The 21,179-nt window shown below is 49.8% G+C and overlaps 1 protein-coding gene across 4 annotated transcripts in view; it reads right to left on the bottom strand.

The window, feature by feature from the left end:
- Positions 1-18,701: 18,701 nt before the first annotated feature.
- KCNT1 (potassium sodium-activated channel subfamily T member 1) overlaps positions 18,702-21,179 on the bottom strand; it is a 104,442-nt gene continuing 101,964 nt past the window's right edge. For all 4 annotated transcript variants that reach the window (XM_077148773.1, XM_077148774.1, XM_077148775.1 and 1 more), the window contains 2 exons: positions 20,412-20,496; positions 18,702-20,302 (listed from right to left, as the gene is read on the bottom strand). In XM_077148773.1, the coding sequence (XP_077004888.1) occupies positions 20,182-20,302; positions 20,412-20,496 (206 nt within the window). In that variant the 3' untranslated portion in view covers positions 18,702-20,181. The remainder of the gene's footprint in view (positions 20,303-20,411; positions 20,497-21,179) is intronic.

Below are 21,179 nucleotides of genomic sequence, written 5' to 3'. Positions count from 1 at the left end.
CTACAGCAAAGTTACTTGAGCTAATAAGCAAATTCAGCAAGGTGTCAGGATATAAAATCAATGTGCCCAAATCAGTAACATTTCTATGCACAAACAATGAGCTAGTTGAGTCAGTTAAGGAAATAAATCCATTCAAAATAGCAACTAAAAGAATCAAATACTTAGGAATGAACTTAACTAGGGATCTAAAGGACTTGTTCACAGAAAACTGCATAACATTGCTAAAAGAAATCAAAGGACATCTAAATAGGTGGAAAGATACTCCCTGCCCATAGGAAAGCTAAATATAGTTAAGATGTCAATTCTCCCCAAATTGATATACAGATTCAACACAGTACCAGTCAAAATTCCAACAACCTAATTTGAAGATTTGGAAAAGATAACTAACAAATTCATTTGGAAAGGAAAGAGACCCTGAATAGCTAAACTCATCCTGAAAAAGAAGAATGAAGTGGGAAGATTAGCACTCTCTGACTTTAAAACCTATTATAAAGCCACAGTGGTCAAAACAGCATGGTACTGGCACAAAGACAGAAGCATTGACCAAGGGAATCAAATTGAGAGTGCAGAAATAGACCACCAAATCTATGGTCAATTGATTTTTGACAAGGCCCCCAAATCCTCTGAACTGGGACAAAATAGTCTTTTCAGTTATTGGGCATGGAATAAGTGGGTATCAATAACCAAGAGAATGAAAGAGGGCCCCTCTCTTACACCCTCCACAAAAATTAACTCAAAGTGGATCAAACACCAAATATAAGAACTAGCACCATAAAGCTTCCAGAAGAAAATGTGGGGAAATATCTTCAAGACCTAGTAATAGGAGGCAGCTTCCTAAACTTTACACCCAAAGCACAAGCAACAAAAGAAAAAAATAGATAAATGGCAACACCTCAAAATCAAATGCCTCTACACCTCAAAAGACTTTGTCAAAAAGGTGAAAATGCAGCCAACTCAATGGGAGAAAATATTTGGAAATCACATACCAGACAAAGGTCTGATTTCCTGTATATACAAAAAAACATACAACTCAAAAACAAAAGAACAAGCCACCCAAAATGGGCTAAAGACATGAGTAGGCATTTTTCTGAAGATCAAATATAGATGGCTCAGAAGCACATGAAGAAATGCTCATTTTCATTGGCTATAAGGGAAATGCAGATCAAGAGTACAATGAGATACTACCTCACACCAGAAGAATGGCTGCTATTAAACAATCAGGAAACTATAAATGTTGGAGAGGATGTGAAGAAACTGGGACACTTATGCATTGCTGGTGGGAATGTACAATGGTGCAGCCACTATGGAAGACTGTTTGGTGGTTCCTTAGGAAACTAAATATTGAGTTGCCCTATGACCCAGCAATAGCACTACTTGATATATATCCAGAAGGGCTGAAAGCAACAATGCAAACAGACATTTGCACACCGATGTTCATAACAGCATTATTCACAATCGCCAAAAGATGGAAACAAACCAGATGCCCATCAACAGATGAGTGGATCAACAAAATATGGTGTGTATATATATGATGAAATATTATGCAGCAGTAAGAAAAAAATTACATCCTGAAGCACATAACAAGATGGATGAACTTTGTAGATATAATGTTGAACAAAATTAGCAAGACACAAAAGGACAGATACTGTATGATTTCACTTTTATGACCAGCATAAAGGTAGAATCAGAGACTTATAATACAGAATACAGGGGACTTAGAGATACATAGAAACTAGAGATGGGTGAACTGTTAGCTAATGAGGTTGAACTCCAATGTAAGGGAATAGATAGGAGAGAAGGTGATTCTCTAGTGGGTCTAAAAGTAATATTACCATATTGAAGATGAACAAGATTGAAAGGGGTTGTAGAGACCTTTGTGTTCCACTGACTCACATTAGAAATATGAAGAAGTTCTTGTAAGAATTACTTCAAAGATATGATTCTTGTATAAAGAGTGTTTTAGTCCAGGCTAACAGAGGAAAACTGCTATTGCATGCTATGAGCTATGTTAAAAAGGAAACCGTCAGCACTACCACAGCAACAGCAGAGGTAAATAATGGGATGAGGGACAAGAGTTAAGAGAAGGTTTAGATTTCCTATTTGATGAGGGTGTGTTTATTGGTCTTCTTTCTCTTGGAAACATCGAAATGATCTAAAATTGAAAATGTTTATGGACTGTGGACTTTGGACCCTCTACATGATGCCTGATGAATGCAGGTGGCTGAAAGATGCACTGATGGAAAACTAGAATGGTGAATCATGGTATATATTTATGGGTGAAAGCTGTGCTGCTACAAAAAGGAACAATGTCATGAGGCATACAACAATGTGAATGAACACGTGGGATGTTTTGTGAGACAAAATAAGCCAGAAATGAAAACAACAACAATGGTATGGTCACCTTTAGAAAATGCTTATAAGAAAACAGGGACCTAGATTGTAAGCTTTTAGAGCAGACACATTAAGTCTCAAGTGGTGATTATTATTTCTGGATTTTGAGAGGCTGTTTCATATATAGAACATGACATTTAGAGATAAGAACGAAGACAAACAGGTTGGGGTTAAAGTAATTAAGAACATAGGGATAAGGAAGACAGTGTTTATATTTTGGAACCACGCATATTCTTTGAGACCAATGGTGGAAAGGTTTATTTGATCTGGAACTGAAATTTTCTGTAGTGCGTAATCTAATTCAACCTATCTGTATAGCTCATTTGAACAATTGAAACACAGAGCACAGATGAGAAAGAGGTCCTTTAATCCTGTATAGATTATTGTAATGCCTGGAAACATCCTAGAGTATATTAACCAGATAATCAAAAAGTATTGGCAAAGTACCCTGAGGGAGGGGAGAAAAATTATGGAACTGTTAAACCTTACCATCAGGGAATCCCCTGATACTGTATCAAACTTTAGGGTCACCCGAATCAAGAGGCCAAGCCCTCGATCATGAGACTTACTCTTGTGAAGCTTATGTAGATAGCATAGAAGCTTAGACTGCCTGTAGGCATGCCTAAGAGTTACTTCTGGAGGACCACTGTTGTTACTCAGATGTGGCCTCAGTCTCTCTAAGCCCAACTCTGCAGGTGAAATTATTGCCCTCCCTCCTACGTGGGACATGACATCTAGGGTTGAAAGTCTCCCTGGTGACATGGGAGAGGTCTCACAGGGATGAATCCAGACCTGGCACCATGGGATCAACAATTATATCCTGACCAAATGGGGGGAAAGAAGTATAATTAATAAAGTATCAGTGACAGAGTTCAAACAGAGTTGAGGGGCTACTCTGGAGGTTGCTCTTATGCAAGCTTCAGGTAGACCTTGCTACCCATCATAACCTGCCAACTCCCAAACAGGACCATTCCAGCCAATCCTAAAGAACATCTAGGGCAATTTATAAGATTCCACAAGAGTTCCAGGCACTAGAATCACTTGTCAAAATCCTACAACCTCCCGATTGGTCCCTGGTCCAGATAAGTCCTGAAACCTAGCCCAGCCTCTCCAGAACATCATATAGTTTCATCTCCCTACCACATATTAGTGACATACCCTTCCAGTATCAAAAATTTAGAATTTCCATAACCCAAACAACTCCAATGAGAAGTATGGAAAGATAAAAGGTTATGGTGGAATTATACATGAAGATAGGACTTGACAAATAAATATAAACACTGAATCATTAAATTAATATCTCTTTTAGTCTCCAGTATATTAGAGGAGCTAGAAGTAAAAAGCTAAAATTGTGAAACTGTAACTAATGTCAAAGTCTGAAATATGTTCTATAACTAATTGTGGTGCTGTGCTTGGAAATTTATAGCTTTTTTGCATATATATATTATTGCTCACAAAAGAAAGAAGGAAAAAAGTCGATTGGATTAATAAAAAGTATTTAAGCCCTCTAGCCTCCTATATTCTGGAGTGTCTGGAAGGGGGAGTATGGGAGAATCATGTGGTAGCCTATGACAGGCTTTGAGATCTGTCCTGTGGCCACTTTTTGAAGAGTGCTTTGAAAACTGTTGCTTTTTTGTTTCTTCGCTTTATATATATGTTATACTATACAATAAAAAGTTCAAAAGAAAAAAAAAGAAACGATTTGGGAAAGTAAAAATAATAATAATATAGAAATAACAGTTACATCTCCAGAATAGATGTGACTGGTATAAGAGCTTACAATTTAGGATCCTTTACAATAAGCCCTCCCCAATGATCCATGCTTTCAGATGCAATTCTCAGAGTTTGTATATTATAGTTAGTTCATATTAGTGAAGTGTTATAATGTTTGTCTTTTCATTTCTGGTATATTTCATTTGACATACTGTCAACCAATTAGTTGGTATTTCCTTGAATCTATAAATCAATTTAGGTAGAATTGACATCTTAACTATATTTAGTCTTCCAATCCATGAATACGGTATGCCCTTCCATTTATTTAGGTCTTCTGTGATTTCTTTTTTTTTTTTCTGTGATTTCTTTTAACAATTTCTTGTAGTTTTCTTTATATTGGTCTTTTGTATCCTTAGTTAAATTTATTCCCAAGTGTTTTATTCTTTTGGTTGCAATTGTAAATGGAATTTTTTTCTTGATTTCCCCCTCAGATTGCTAATTACTAGTGTATTGAGACACTACACATTTTTGAGTATTGACCGTATAACCTGCCACTTTGCTGTGCTCATTTATCAGTTGTAGTAGTTTTGTTGTGTTATTTTTAGGGGTTTTCAACATATAGTATCATATCATCTGCAAACAGTGAGAGTTTTACTTCTTCCTTTCCAATTTTGATGCCTTGTATTTCTTTTTCTTGTCTAATTGCTCTGGCTAGAACTTCCAGCACAATGTTGAATAACAATGGTGATAGTGGAAATCCTTGTGTTGTTCCTGATCTTGGGAAAGATTTTCCCCATTGAAGATGATGTTAGTTGTGGGTTTTTCATATATTCCCTTTATTATGTTGAGGAAGTTCCCTTCTATTCCTATCCTTTGAAGTGTTTTCAACAGGAAAGAATGTTAAATTTTGTTGAATGCCTTTTCTGCATCAATTGAGATAATCATGTGGTTTTCCTGCTTTGATTTGTTGATATGGTGTATTACATTAATTGATTTTCTTATGTTGAGCCATCCTTGTATGCCTGGGATGAATCCTACTGGATCATGATCTATAATACTTTTAATGTGCTGCTGGATCCATTTTGCAAGAATTTTGTTGAGGATTTTTGCATCTATATTCATTAGAAAGCTTGGTCTGTAATTTTCTTTTCTTGTAGTGTCTTTATCTGGCTTTGGAATGAGGGTGATGTTGGTTTCATAAAATGAGTTAGGTAGCCTTCCTTCCTCTTCAATTTTTCTGAAGAGTTTGAGCAGGATTGGTACTAATTCTTTCTGTATTTTTGGTGGAATTCATATGTGAAACCATTTGGTCCTGGAATTTATTTTTTGGGAACTCTTAATGACTAATTCAATTGCTTTACTTGTGATTGGTTTGTTGAGGTCGTCAATTTCTTCTTGAGTCAATGTTGGTTATTCATGCCTGTATTAGTTAGGGTTCTCTAGAGAAACAGAATCAACAGACTATATTCATAAATATAAAATTTATAAGTGTGTCATGTAACCATGGGAATATAGAGTCCAAAATCTGTAGGGCAAGTTGTGAAGCTGATCATTTCGATGGAGGTTCTGGATGAACTCCACAGGAGAGACTCACTGGCCGAAGCAGGAAGAGAACCTGTCTCTTCTGAATCCTCCTTTAAAGGCTTCCATTGATTAGATTAAGCATCACTTATTAAAGAAGACACTCCCCTTGGCTGATTACAAATGGAATCAGTTGTGGAAGTAGCTGACGTGATCATGATTTAATTCTATGAACTGTCCTCATAGCAAAAGACAGGCCAGCACTTGCCCAACCAGACAAACAGGTACCACCACTTGGCCAAGTTGACACATGAACCTGACCATGACAGTCCATCCCTTGTCAACTTGTATACTCGTCACCTTGAACCCTACCTAATTTTGAAATAGAAAACAATAAGACACATATATTTTTTTCACCTAACAGTACTCAACTGTCCTGCATATAACTGGAAACACATTAAATCTGTCCAGAATAGAGTGCAAGCCCTTGGGTAATATTCATTCTTAAACTTGATATCCTACAACTTAAATAGTATAACACGAACAAAACAGCATTACTGTTCTTGTTTCTGTAACTGATCACGTGGTCGTAGTTCACATTTATCACTCCCTTCTTCCACTACCCATTCCGTGTTCCCTTTACCCTCAGCAAACACTTCAGCTGGCCGTGGTTCTCTGCCTGGTGGGGTGACCCAAACATTCATTCCTGAAGTTTCATAGGCATTGGCAGATCTGCCTGGATTGGGTTGTTGCAGTTTTCCATTGATTTTAGTCACAGGGCATGTTAGTACTAAAAGATGCCCTAGGGGATCTCCTATATTCCAGGAAAACTCTTCTTTACCTTCACTGTGTATTTGCAGTCCTATTTCCCCCTGATAGTCATTGTCAATCACCCCAGTCAGTAATGTAATCCCCTTCTTGGCTTGTTGATCCAGGGGCATGAGTAGCCCAAAGTGACCAGGTGGCAGTCTTAGATTCCAGTTCAATGGAGTCATTGTTGTTTCTCCTGGAGGAAGCACACCCCGTTTTGGAACTAAAACCTGTAGACAAGAAGAACTCAGGGTAGCAGGGACAAGAAGCAAAAATTTTCCTAGTGGATCACTAGGGGTAATAGTGAGTGGTGCCACACCCATTTCCACCCCTTGGTTCCTGGACCCATGGATCCTGGCTATGGGAGAGACAGTACCATACAGCGAAAGCTGATTCAGAGCATACACAGCTTCCTGGAGAACATTACCCCAGCCTTTCAAGTTTTTGCCACCTAGTTGGCACTGTAATTGAGTTTTCAAACAGCCATTCCACTGTTCTATCAATCCAGCTGCTTCTGGATGATGAGGCACATGGTAAGACCAGAGAATTCCATGAGCATGTGCCCATTTCCACACTTCACTTGCTGTGAAGTGTGTTCCTTGATCCGAAGCAACACTATGTGGAATACCATGACGATGAATAAGCCATTCTGTACAATCATGGATGGTAGCTTTACAGAAGTACTGTATGCAGGGAAAGTAAACCCATATCCAGAGTATGTGTCTATTCCAGCTAGAACAAATCGCTGCCCCTTCCATGAAGGGAGTGGTCCAATGTAATCAACCTGCCACCATGTAGCTGGCTGGTCACCTTGGAGAATGGTGCTATATCAGGGGCTGAGTGTGGGCCTCTGCTGCTGGCAGATTGGGCACTCAGCAGTGGCTGTAGCCAGGTCAGTCTTGGTGAGTGGAAGTTCATGTTGCTGAACCCATGCATAACCTCCATCCCTACCACCATGACCACTTTGTTCATGAGCCCATTGGGTAATAACAGGAGTTGCTGGGGAAAGAGGCTGACTGGTATCAACAGAACGGGTCATCTTATCCACTTGATTATTAAAATCTTCCTCTGCTGAAGTCACCCTCTGGTGTGCATTCACATGGGACACAAATATCTTCATGTTTTTAGCCCACTCAGAAAGGTCTATCCACAAACCTCTTCCTCAGACCTCTTTGTCATCAATTTTCCAATTATGGTCTTTCCAAGTCCCTGATCATCCAGCCAAACCATTAGCAACAGTCCATGAATCACTATACAAATGCACCTCTGGCCAGTTTTCCTTCCAAGCAAAATGAATAACCAGGTGCACTGCTCGAAGTTCTGCCCACTGGGAGGATTTCCCCTCACCACTGTCCTTTAAGAACACCCCAGAAAGGGGTTGTAATGCTGCAGCTGTCCACTTTCGGGTGGTACCTGCATATCGTGCTGAACCATCTGTAAACCAGGCCCGAGTTTTCTCTTCCTCAGTCAATTCACTGTAAGGAACTCCCCAAGAGGCCATAACTCTAGTCTGGTAAAGAGAAGGTAATGTGGCAGGAGTGGAAACCATAGGCATTTGGGCCACCTCTTCATGTAACTTACTTGTGCCTTCAGGACCTGCTCTGGCTCTATCTCATATATACCATTTCCATTTTATGATGGAGTACTGCTGCGCACGCCCAACTTTATGGCTTGGTGGGTCAGACAACACCCAGCTCATGACAGGCAACTCAGGTCTCATGGTAACTTGGTGGCCCATGGTTAAGCGTTCAGTCTCTACTAAGGCCCAGTAGCAGGCCAAAAGCTGTTTCTCAAAAGGAGAGTAGTTATCTGCAGCAGATGGTAAGGCTTTGCTCCAAAATCCTAAGGGTCTGCATTGTTATTCTCCTATAGGGGTCTGCCAAAGGCTCCAGACAGCATCTCTATTTGCCACTGACACTTTCAGCACCATTGGATCTGTTGGATCATACGGCCCAAGTGGCAGAGCAGCTTGTACAGCAGCCTGGACCTGTCACCGAGCCTCTTCTTGTTCAGGTCCCCACTCAAAATTAACAGCTTTTCTGGTCACCCGATAAATGGGCCGGAGTAGCACACCCAAATGAGGAATATGTTGTCGCCAAAATCCAAAAAGACCAACTAGGTGTTGTGCCTCTTTTTTGGTTGTAGGAGGAGCCAGATACAGCAACTTATCCTTCACCTTAGAAGGGATATCTCAACATGCCCCACGCCACTGGACACTTAGAAATTTTACTGAGATGGAAGGCCCCTGTATTTTTGTTGGATTTATCGCCCATCCTCTGACACACAAATGCCTTACCAGTAAATCTAGAGTAGTTTCTACTTCTTTCTCACTAGGTCCAATCAACATGATATCATCAATATAATGGACCAGCGTGATGTCTTGTGGGAGGCAGAAATGATCAAGTTCTCTGCAAACAAGATTATGTCATAGGGGTGGAGAGTTGATATACCCCTGAGGTAAGACCATGAAAGTATATTGCTGACCTTGCCAGCTGAAAGCAAACTGTTTCTGGTGGTCCTTACTAATGGCTATTGAGAAAAAAGCATTTGCCAGATCAATAGCTTCCTACCAAGTACCAGGAGATGTATTGATTTGCTCAAGCAATGATACCACATCCAGAACAGCAGCTGCAATTGGAGTTAACACCTGGTTGAGTTTATGATAATCCACTGTCATCCTCCAAGACCCATGTGTTTTATGCACAGTCAAATAAGAGAGTTGAATGGGGATATGGTGGGAATCACCACCCCTGCATCTTTCAAGTCGTGGGGACCCACCAAGCCCCTTGCTGCAGAGGGCTTTGGGGCTGCACCTGCCTTTGTCTCCTGGGCTGTCTGCTGAGACCCCGGGTCTGAGTGTGCAGCTGGGGGCTCACGGGGGCTCCTGTGCTGGGAGGCAGGACAGGGATGCCCAGAAGTCCCCTGTGGTCAGGCAGGGAACAGGAAGTCCCTGGAGCTACATGGCCAGTGCAGCGGGACCTTGGGACCAGAAGGTTCCACCGTTTGGGTGGTTGGGGATGTTGGGAGGCTGAGGAGGTCCTACCCCCCCCCGCCCCCACAGGAGATGACAGGGGACCATGGGAGGTGGGGCCCACAGGCCTGAGCATGGGTCTCCCTGGGAGCCGAGGCCCTGACCATGTATGCAGACGTTGCCCCTGATGTCCTGGCCAGACAAAGAATCACCTGTGCCTCAGTTTCCTCACCTATCACAGAAGCTAAGTGCCCACCACGTGAGGAGGACTGAGCCGGTCAGTGTGCAGGGGCCTGAGGGCAGGAGGGGATGGGAAACCAACAGGAAGGGGCAGCCACGTGGGTAGGCCGGTGGGCTGGGCGGTGCAGGCAGGTGGGACGTGTCCAGCACGGTGACCGCGGCCACTCCGCCTGTGGCTGTCTAGGGACGGGGAGGGGCTGGAGCATAGGAAATTGGTCAGGGACTGCGTATAGGGATGGAGTTGTGTTCCTCGGGCGACCCCATTTGTCAACAAGACCTTTGAAGATGGGATTCGTGGAGGTACAGCCAAACTGGGTTGGGGCGAGCCTAGTCCATAGTGGACACAGACAGACAGAGAGAAGGACAGAGGGAAATGGCCAGGTGACAGAGCAGAGGCCGAGGTAGGGGTCTGGCCACCCTGAGCCCCCAGGACCTCAGAGGAGTGCAGCCCTGCCCAGCCTCGGTTTGGGACTTCTGATCTCCCAGCGGAGAGCAAGGAGTTGACACCAACAGTGGGGGAGCGTGGGGGTGGGGGGTATGAGATGTGTGGGGGATGGGGTTGTGGTGGGTGTGGGGTTGGGGGATGTGGTGGTTGGGGATGGTGGAGGGGTGTGGGGTGGGGGATGTGGCAGATGGGGGACGTGGCAGATGGGGGATGTGTGTGGGGGTGGGTTACAAGGTGGGGGTGCTGGGTCCTGGGTGAGTAGGGGAGGCGAGCAGGAAACATGGGCCCTGCTGAGGACAGGGGTCCCATGGGATGTGGGTCCACGGGGCTGGCTGGACAGGGTGGAAGCATGATGACTCGTGTACCTTTGAAGTGTCCAGTTGGAGTTTTATTTTTCTTCCATCTCCCAAGTGGCATCTGGGTGGGGGTGGGGGTATCCGGGGATACAGTTCTGAGGCTTAGTTGTGCCCTCCTGGCCCCAGGCAGCCATAGAGGTGGCTGGCCTTTTCCTTCAGGGAGAGGAGTGACCAGCTCCTTGCTGCAACACGTGTTGGGGCCCTGAGGAGTCACCCTGAAGCCCCTGTAGTAGCACCCGCTGTGACTATGAGTCCCCATGTCAGCATGGCCAGGTGGTCACGCACGGGCCCCACTGCAGCTGGGAGGTGTTCTATAGGTGGGAGTGGTCTCTAGGCAGCTGACCTCAGTGTGTGGGTGCCTCACCCAATGGGCCCAAGGCCTTACCGGCAGAACCCTGGGTTTCCTGGAGAAGAAACTCTGCCTCAAGATGGCACCATCAGCTCCCACCTGTGTCTCCAGCCCCTTGTCTGCCCTGTGGGTCTCAGTCCTGCCAGCCCCACAACCACGTGAGCCCAGTCCTTCACCTCAGCTACCTGTCATCTGCCCTGCCTATCACCATCATCATCTATCACTATCACCTATCACCAGCCATCCATCTACCCACCTGTCCGTCCATCCATCCATCCATCCATCCATCCATCCATCTCATCATTTGTATGTATAGCCCACCTCTCTATCTCTCTATCTGTATCTTTATCTGTCTGTCATCCATCTACCTACTTATATATCTCCCAACCCACCCATCCATCCATCATCCCCACACCCTCCTCCTCCTCCTCCTCCTCCTCCTCATCTGTCTGTTAATCCAGTGGTTCTCCTTCTCTGGAGAACTCTGATACATTCAGCAGCTCCTGGCAGGGCGGAGGTCCCGCTGAAGGGTCCCCATGGCTGTTTGGTCCAGGACACACAGACGCAGAGCTTGGAGCCGGCTGCCTGGAGGAGGACCCTCTGTCGGACCTTGGGGGCTCTTCTGGGCAGGTATGAGTGGTGGTGGGGGGGGTCAGAGTCCACTTCAAAGGCAAGCCCTTGGGGAACCTGCCTCTCCTACATGCATGCAACCCCCAGGGTGGTCCCAGGCCCTGCTCACCGGCTGCCCTTTTGCCTGAAGTGCCACCAGCTGTTGAAGATTCTGGTTTCCTGGCAATGGGGCCTTCCCTTGGTTGGCGGACGTCCACCAGGCTGATGTGAGGCTGTGGGTGTCCCAAGCACACACCCAGAGACTGTGTTCTGTTAGCATCACAGCTTCCTTAGCGTAGTACAGTGTGCAGTAGGAAACAGAGACCCCAACACGTAGAAGTCCTGGGAATTCATCCTAGGGTTGCACACGTGGACAAGAGGGCAGCTCTGTGTTTGCCCAGCCAGCTCTGCTGACCTGGACACAGGAGCTGTGTGGAGGAGGCTGGGGGCAGGGCCAGTTTGTGGGGGGCCCGGGGATTGCTGCGTGCTCAGACTGTGAGCGGATAGAGGGTCCCTGGTAAGTCTTGGCCCAGGAAACTCGCAAGACACACTCACCAAGCCGCAGGGTTAGGGGAGGCGGGCGTGACACCAGGGCTGGCCTGGCAGTGAGTTTTGGGGGCCAGTGCATGGAGGGAAGGCCCCCTGTCTGCCCCCAGGGGCCTTTCCTTCCCATCTCCCGGCATGGCCGGGCCTCTGGCCAGTCTTATTATTATCTTTTTAACTTTTTAAATGTTATATATACAAAGCAAAGAAAAAAGAAAAAAGTTTTCAAAGCATTTTTCAACAAGCAGTTATAGGACAGATCCCAGAGTTTGTCATGGGCTGCCATACCATCCTCTCGGATTTTTCCTTCTAGCTGCTCCAGAATATAGGAGGCTAGAAGGAATATATATACATATTTTTTATCATCACTTATTTTTCTTTTTTTGTGAAAAATGACATATATACAAAAAAAGCAATAAATTTCAAAGCATAGCACAACAATTAGCTGTAGAACAGATTTCAGAGTTTGGATGGGTTACAATCCATAATTTTAGGTTTTTACTCCTAGGTGCTCTAAGATCCTAGAGACTAAAAGAAATATCAGTATAATGATTCAGCACTTATATTCGTTTGTTGAACCCTACCTTCTCTGTATAACTCCATCACCTTCGCTCTTTCTCCCACTCTTTAGCTGTATTTGGGCTACTATGGCCATTCTAACTTTTTTTGTGTTAAAAGGGTTGTCAATAATAGGGAGATAATAGTAGGGAGATGGTACTATGTGATGTTCTGGAAAGACTGGCCCCTCTAAGTTTCAGGATTTATCTAGTCCAAGGATCCATCTGGAGGTTGTAGTTTTCTGGAAAATTACCCTAGTGCATGGAACGTTTGTAGAATCTTATATAATGCCCTAGGTATTCTTTAGGATTGGCTGGAATGGTTTTGGTTGGGGTTTGGCAAGTTATGACAGTAGCAAATGTCTAACTGAAGCTTGCATAAGAGTGACCTCCATTGTAGCCTCTCAACTCTATTTGAACTCTTAGCCACTGATACTTCATTTGTTACACTTCTTTCCCCCCTTTTGGTCAGGATGCAATTGTTGATCCCATGGTGCCAGGGCCAGGCTCATCCCTGAGAGTCATCTCCCATGCCGGCAGGGAGACTTTCACCCCTGGATGTCATGTCCCACATAGGGGGAGGGCAATGATGTCACATGCAGAGCTGGGCTCAGAGAGACTGAGGCCACATCTGAGCAATAAGAGAGGTCCTCCAAAGGTGACTCTTAGGTGTATCTATAGGTAGGCTGAGCTTCTCTGCTACCTACATAAGCGTCACAAGAGCAAGCCTCAGGATCCAGGCCGTGGGAGTCAGTGCAGGTGCAGTGCCCCCAGCTGAGGGCTTCCCCGCGAGGCCCCAGGGCGCATGTGCTGGACACGGCCCAGCCCGGAAGCTGTCCAGGGCCCACTGCGCACGCGAACTCATCCAGATAACCGGTTCCGACGGCCCTTGTTTCAGGGAAAGGCAGAGGATGCTCTGGAGGTTACTTCTGGGTATGGCATGGGCAGGGAGGTTTTCTTGTTGTGCCTGACCTGGTTTTCCTGCCTGTTTCGTGTTTAGAAAGCCAGGTGGGAGCTGAGTCTGCAGGGTCACAGGGGAGGCTGCTCTGTCCTAAGCGCTGGCCACACTGGGGGTGGGAGGTGGGGGGTTGTGGTCATTGGTCTTGATTAGGAAAGAGGCACGTGGCCAAGAAGGACTGGGAAGCCATGGCTGCTTGGGGGGCTCTTGCTTCTGGGGATCTCCCCAGGAGCACAGCTTTCCCTGAAGTGGGGGTGGCAGGTGGTCCACCCTTCCCGGGGCTGCACGGGCCGCAGCCAGGCTCAGGGCTGGGGAAGTCCCAAGTTCAGGCCAGCAGAGTCACCCTCCCAGCTCCCTGTGGGGGGCGGGTACAGCTCCTAGGAGGCTGGCGCAGCTTGCACACACCGTGGCCGAGCTAGACGTCTCGGGCTGCCAGCTGTGGGTTTGTGGAGTCAGACAGCGACTCTTCCCTGGGGACCCCCTCCCTAGGGCTGTCTGGGAAGCGGCTGGTGACCCTCCCCTGCTGCCCAAGGCTCCCAGGCTACCCATGGGCACACAGCTGGTCCCTGAGCCCCTGTATTAGTTTGAAAGGTGTCAGAATGCGATATACCAGAAAGGGAATCGCTTTTTAAAGGGGGAATTTTATAAGTTACAAGTTTACATTTCTAAGCCTATGGAAATGTCCAAACTAAGGTATCCAAGGAACAATAACTTAATTCGAGGAAGGCAATGTGTCAGGAGCACCGCTGTCAGCTGGGAAGTCACATGGCTGGCATCTGTTGGTCCCTTGCCCCTGGACTCTTGTTTTCAGCCTCTGACCATGTGGGGGTCCCTCACTTTGCTTCTCCAGGGCTGGCTTTCATCTCTTGGCTTCCCTTGGCTCTCTCCAGGTTCTGGCTTGCTTAACATCTCATGGAGATGTCTGCTGGGCTCCACGCATCTCCAGACATGTGTGTCTCTGTTCTCCACGTGTCCGCAACTGTGTCAGCTTTCTCCAAAATTTTTCTTTTTTTAAAGGATTCCAGGAATCTAATCAAGCCCCACCTGGAAAGGGTGGAGTCACATCTCCCTCTAATCAAAAGGCCACCTCTACAATTGAGCATGTCACATGGCCATGGAGATAATCTAATCAGAAGTTCCAGCCTACAGTATTGAATCAGGATTAAAAGAAATGCTGCCTCTGCAAGATTGAATCAGCATTAAAGTATGTATTTTCTGGGGTCCATAATACTTCAAACTGTCATAGCCCTGAAGGCCACCTGGGCTCTGCCTGGCCCCGGATGCCGTGGACACAGCTCTGGCCCACATCCACTGACCTGACTGCTCCCCAGTCCCCAGGTACCTCGGAGGGTGCCTAATTCTCAGAACCCATCACACCACATGCATTCTAGCTCGGTGAGCAGTAGGAGCATGGAAGAAAGGGGGTTCCGGATGTTTAGGCTGGAAGTCAAGGCCTGAACCTGCTGGTCTGAGCCCTGAGCATGGGCAGTTGCCTCAGTTTCCCTCACCTGCCGCCTTGGGGTCCTTGGTGGGGAGGGGCACTTGAGGCCATGCTAAGGGCGCAGAGCAGGAGGGCTTCCTGTCCATAAAGGTGGCGGCCGCTTCTTAGGACCGTCCATGTGAGTCCGGGCCTGCTTGACCAGCTGGTACCCCCCCACCTCATGGATGCAGGCTGAGTCTCATGTCGGCTGCACTCTGTGCAGCCTAGAAGCACAGGTGGGTACCCCTGGGATGACAGCCCAGTGGCCGCAGGCTGCCCGTAGGGGGACACTCAGGAACCGCCATCCAGCACCCTGTCCAGCACCCCATGCAGGGGACGAAGCGGGGGACAAGGACAAAGGGAAGGCGGGAGGCTTGTCCCGCACAGTGGCTGCCAGCTCCCCCTGTGCCGAGTCCAGATGCTTGTTCCTGCTGTCCCCCGGCCTGGCAGCTCTTGGGCCTCTGGTCCCGGGGGTCAGATGGGTCTGGAGACCAAGTGCTGCTGTGTATCCCGCTGGCTGCTACCTCCAGGACAGGGCTGAAAGGACAGCTTGAAGCTCCCGGCACGGGTCACAGTCTGGGAAAACTGGGCGCCGAGCAGGGCAGCCGGGTGAGTCCAGCTGGGGCAGCGGCGGGGGCTGGGGGGAGGTTCAGAGGCATAAACCCTCCCACCATGTCCGATTTCAAACTACTCACACAATTCCTGAGAATTTCGCACTCACTCTCCTGAGCTCCCCATTTTGGTAGGAGAATCTGGCCTTACAGGGCTTGGGAGTGGCCACCCCAAACCATCCCTCTTGGGGGCCAGGGATGGAGACCCCACGGGCTGTCCCTCTGGCCCTCGTGCAGCCCTGCCCCAAGTGAGCATTGCGGGGGCAGCCTGCTTGGCGTGGAGTGGCAGGGACTGTGTGCAGCCTTTGAAGTCTGACCTGTACATCTGTCCAGTCTGCTTAGCGGGGCACCCCACTCCTCAGTGCTTCCATCTCCTTCAGGGATTGGATCTTTTGCTCTTTCTGGGGGCCAGTGGGGCTGCAGTGCACACAGGAGCTGGGAATGGGGTGCCTTCTCCTTCCTTGGTGACATGGGATGTGGTGGGCAGCTGGCGGGGTCTCCCCCCTCTGCTGTCCCCACACCCACCTGGCCAGCTGGCATACGGGGGATCCCTGCTAGCTTGGCCGGGGGGCCCTGACTGCCTTGGGGCCTCAGTCTGAGTGGGAGCAGTGGTTAAGTGGATGAAGCCATGGGCGTGCATGAGTCGAGGACATGCACTGTGTCCTCCACCCAGGGCTCTGAGGGGCCCTGCAGACCCTGTCCCAGCCACAGCCCACCATCTTCTCACCGCCTGCTCACTCTGCCCCCAGGGTCCTACCCTCCCTCCCAGTTCACACCATGCACACACAACATGATACAAAACTCAGGCAATGCAACACAGCACACACAGCACACTGCTATGCAGCGTACACACACTAAAACCCTTGTCATATGCACACAGCACATAGCTGCACCCCACACCCACATGCTCATACTCACACCCTCTCCTACTCCCTCAACACCAGGGTTGACCATTTGTGGGGTGTGGGGGTGTGGAGGGGTGCAGGGTTTGTGCAGAGCAGCCCCTCCAGCTGTGGTGGCGTCTCCTTATTGGCCCCGCATCCACCCCCGGCTTTCAGCTCCCTTTGAGGTTTGCCAGGCATTTGTGGATGAAGTGCCCACAGCAGGATCAGTGGGTCTCCCCAAAGGACGATCCTTCTCAGGGCTTCCATGTCTGCTGTGTCTTTTGGGGTGAGGCTGATCTCCACAGGGCTTCCTTGGGTAGAGGTCACCCAGCCATGGGCCGAGAGCAACAGAGGCTCCTGCCCCCTCCCCAGAGGGCCCCCCGGTTTGCCAGTGCCTCACCTGCCCCAAAGGGGCTAGGGTCCTCAGAGCCCCGACAGCTGTGGTGCCCACCACCTGGCCCTGCTCTGTAGACTGTGGCAGGTAGGCTGGTGCCCCACAGAGGCGAGGCCGGGGGGCTCACTGGGAGGGCATCTCCCCAAAAGAGCTAATGCCCCTATGCAGGTCTGTGCAGTTACAAGACCAGAGGCCTCCTAGAGCCTGCTGTGGTGGGTTGGGATTTGGGGGCTCACACAACCAAGACAGTGATGTGGCTGGGGCCAACACACCCCAGGGGCTGGACTGCATGGAGTGGGGCACTGTGCAAGCTGCACCCCAAAGGAAGGGGCTCCAAGGGCAGGGAGGGCCATGGCTACTGGCCCAAGGAGCGCTGGGCTCTGGGCCAGGCCTGGGACCCTCCATCCAGACCTGAAGACATCTTTCCCAGCACACGTCTTTGCAACCAGGTCTGAAAAATGAGCTTCAGGGCACAGGGAAGATGCCTGGGAGAGCCTTGGGCTGGGTCCTCTTAGGCTAACCCTATAACCCTCTAGGCTCAGGGTTCTCTGAGGCAGGGCTGCTGAGGCCATGGCTGGGAGCCTGGAATAGAGGGCACAGTGCAGCCTTTGCCTTTGCCTATGGGGGCCCTGGCTGAGCCCCTCCAACTCCTGGGAAGGTGGGGCTGCCTGTAGGTTCTTACAGCAAGTCCCCCACAGGCCAGGTGCGGTGGATCTCCTAGAGTGGGAGCAGCCCAGACCCAGGCCCTGAACCTCAGTGGGCTGTCCATCCTGCACTACAATCCCTGCCTAGGACCTTGGCAGCCCCTCTGCCCAAGGAGGGCAACCTGGAGGCAGCATGAAAGGAAAATGCTACAGCTCCATGTGCAACATGTGCCACTTCCAAGAATTCTGACTTGAACCCACCAGAAGAAAAAAGGCACCTCTGAGGCCATTAGGTATTGACCAGGGCTAGGGTTAAGATGATGTCAAAGTCAAAGCTTGGATGAGACTAAGACTGGCTATGAAATGAAGCCATGTGGGAGGCAATCAAGACACAGGAAGTGAGGAGGGGGTTGCAGGTGTGAAGCTGTGCAGGGCTGTGGCCAATATGTGGGACTGGTGACAAACATTCTTGTTGATTTTGGGTCTTGCCTATTTTATCCACTCTGAGAGTCTTTGTCTTTTAATTGGTGTATTTAGACCATTTACATTTAAAGTAATTATTGCTATAGTTGGATTATCTTCCATACTTTAAATTTTTAATTGCACTGGTTCTTTGTTTTAGTTTTCCATTTCTCTCCCTTTTCTGGCTTTAATTGAGCATTTTCTGATTCCATTTTCTCTTTTCCTTTTGCATATGAAATATACTGCTTTAAAAAAAATTTTTAGTGGTTGCCCGAGAGTTTTCAATGTGTGTTTATAACAAACCCACATCCACCTTGTGGTGCAGCTCCCCTAGAACCCTGCTGTCTGGTGTCTCTCTGATTATATGCTACCTTCATCCCACATGTTGTTGCTATTACCATTTTGAACAGTTAACTCTCAGATCAACTAAGAATAAGGCAAAAGACTTTTTTGCTAATTTTGTATATTTGAAAAACTCCACTCAAAACATTTTACAAAATTATTCTAGTTCATTCTAAGTTCTGGTACTCATTCTTAAGTTTTTGTTTGGATCTTTCTGGTCTTTACTCAACAGCGCATGTGAGTACCATGACAACATTTTTAGGTCTGCAGGACACAGGCCTGTCCATCTCCACCCTTAGGGCTTCTCTGGCAACACAACTGTACAGGCTGATGTGCAGGACAAATAGAAAGGGTACCTGTGCTGTGGCCAGGTGCTCCCTATGCTGGGAGAGGAAGGAAATGGAGGCCAAGGCCCAATGCGGAAAGTTCCAGATGCTCATGCAGCTTTTATTGGGTGGGTGCTAACATCCACGGTGCAGAGATCGGCTGGTTTTGAGCCCCCAGCTCCAGCCCCAGCCTTGCCCACTGGATTCTCTGTGGGCCAAACAGGGTGCAGGATGCAGGGGTGCCAGGTGCCAGCTGCTCCCAGGAACAGGAAGCCCTCAGGGCCCTGACTGCCCTCACCCTCTCCATGGATGTCCCCGCTGGACCTGAAGCTGCTGTCCCCTGGCCTGCAGTTCACTACCTCAAGGCCCTAGGAGCCACTGCCCCGACAGAGGTCTCAGAGCCTTTCGGGCGCCTTAACCAGCCCAGCCCCTCCTGAGCACCCACGTTGGGGTCTGCCCCGGTAACACTGTGGTGAAGGCTGGTTGGGCATTTCCTCTTGGGCAGAGGGAGCCCAGGCGGGCTGGTGGGGGTGCAGGAAGGGGAGCTGTTCCTTGGGGCACACCCACCCCTGGTCAGGCTCTTCTGGCAGCTGCCACTCGCCCACCAGTGCCTCTGTGCTGGGCACGGCGCAGGCTCTTGCCTGGGGGAGCAGACAAGATCAAGGTCACAGGTGGGCACGACTTCCCCCAGGCCACGCTTCCCTCAGCCGGGGCCCTGTGCTCAGCCTGTGTGGGCAGCTGGGCCAGTGGTGTGTCCCTGGGGCACCCCCATGTGGAGTCCCGTGGGGTTGGGAGAAGGCCGGGAGCCGTGGTGGGCATTCCTCAATCCCCTAGAACTAGGGGGCTGTGGGGGGTGGCGTGCCCTGGTGGTCCCCCAGCGCGGGCAGAGAGCCTCAATGCCAGGCGCGGGTGGCTCGCCGTTCGTCTAAAGTCTACGCATGCCTTGGTTTAAAGGAAGTTTCCAGCGCTGATTGTGTAAAACCAGTGATAAACCAGTAACAAAGAAACAAGGCAGGAGTCCCAGAGCTGTGCTAAGTGGGAAATTCTCCACGCCCAAGGGCAGCCCAGAGGAACGGCGGGCTCCACAGATGGTGTAAAGACACCTGCCCTGCTTTAAGGGTACAGGTCGGAACACAGAGACACCCTCTGCCTGTCCATAACCAAGCAATGCCGCTCGGAAATGCTCGGACAGCCCCGCTTAATCACGGCTCTGCTTTCTCTCCTCCCTCCACAGGCACCGCCATCCCACCCTCTACCAGGCCGCAGAGCCGGGCAGGGAAGATGGGACACTGGGGGTCTCTTCCCCGCCGGCCGCCTCCAGCCTCGGCAGGGACGGGGTCACGAGTTGCGGTGCATCGGTGGAAAGATACGTGGATCGTGTCGATTTGTAAAAACAGGTTAAAAAGTGTTTCCCGGGCAGCTCCGGGCACGGAGGGTCTCCTCCCTCAAGCCAAATCCGGGGGCGGTGGGAGCGGCGTGCGGCCCCACCCTGGCCAGGCCGTCCGGAAGGGCCGGCGGCAGTATCCCTGCGCCCGGTGGGACAGTCCGTGCGGCTCCGTGGCCCGCAGGCCGGGCTCAGAGCTGCGTCTCATCGCGCGTCTCGGGGTCACAGGACGCCAGCTTGCGGCTGCCGCTGCTCTTCTGGCTTTGGGAGCTGCCGGCCACGTGAGCCAGGGGGTCCGAGCGGATCAGGTACCTGCAGGGAGGACAGGGTGCTGCCACCGCCCAGAGGCCTGGCCGGGTGTCCCCAGGTGGGTGCTCCGGGTTGAGCCCGCGCTGGGCAAGGGGGGGAGGGCGGCACTTACACGATGTCATTGGGCTCCAGCCTGGTGTCGGGCGGGGGGTTGATGAGCACATAGGAAAGCGTGTTCTGGTGGTCGCTCATTTCATCTGAGAGGGAGACACAGCCCTGGGGGTCACCACCGGGTCCGGGATGAGCTATACAGCCCCTCGAGCCTTTTCTGGTCATTTGGCATGAGCCCTTCGCTCTGCTGCTGCCCCACTCCCACCCCAGCCAGGCCATCCCCCGCTGCCTTGCGCCACCTCCAGGAAGACGACACCTGTCTGGGTCCTGCCCTGCCCAGGGCAGCAGTCAGCCACGAGGGGCAGCGGGTACTGGCTCCACCCATACCCTTAGCAGCCTGGCCAGGCAGCCAGGATTGGCCCCCCAGGCAGGGGCACGGAGCACACCTGCACACACCTGCACACACCTGGACACGCCCCCATGCTTGTGAACAAGGCACCTCCCACATCTGTCCACACCTAGCCATACTCCCATGCCTGGGCACACCCCCACACACCTGACCCCAGCCCCCTGAGACCACACGGACTTGTCCTCACCACCCTTCAGTTCCTGGAGCCCCAGGCAGGTCACGCAACCCCTTGCTCAACCCCTGTTTTGGACACAGCCCCGCTACTTCCCCAAACCTGCTCCCTATGCACATCGGCCCAGACCAGGTGCTCGTGCCCTCTCAGGGTCGGAGTCCTCCCTGTGCAGGGCTCATGGCTCTCAGGGTGGGGGTGGGGGTCATGGGTGGCAGATGGAGGAGTGACACCCTGTCACTGCGCTCAGC

Source organism: Tamandua tetradactyla, chromosome 2 (genome assembly GCF_023851605.1).
Source record: "Tamandua tetradactyla isolate mTamTet1 chromosome 2, mTamTet1.pri, whole genome shotgun sequence".
Taxonomy (NCBI): domain Eukaryota; kingdom Metazoa; phylum Chordata; class Mammalia; order Pilosa; family Myrmecophagidae; genus Tamandua; species Tamandua tetradactyla.
This window is presented reverse-complemented; position numbering and strand designations above follow the sequence as displayed.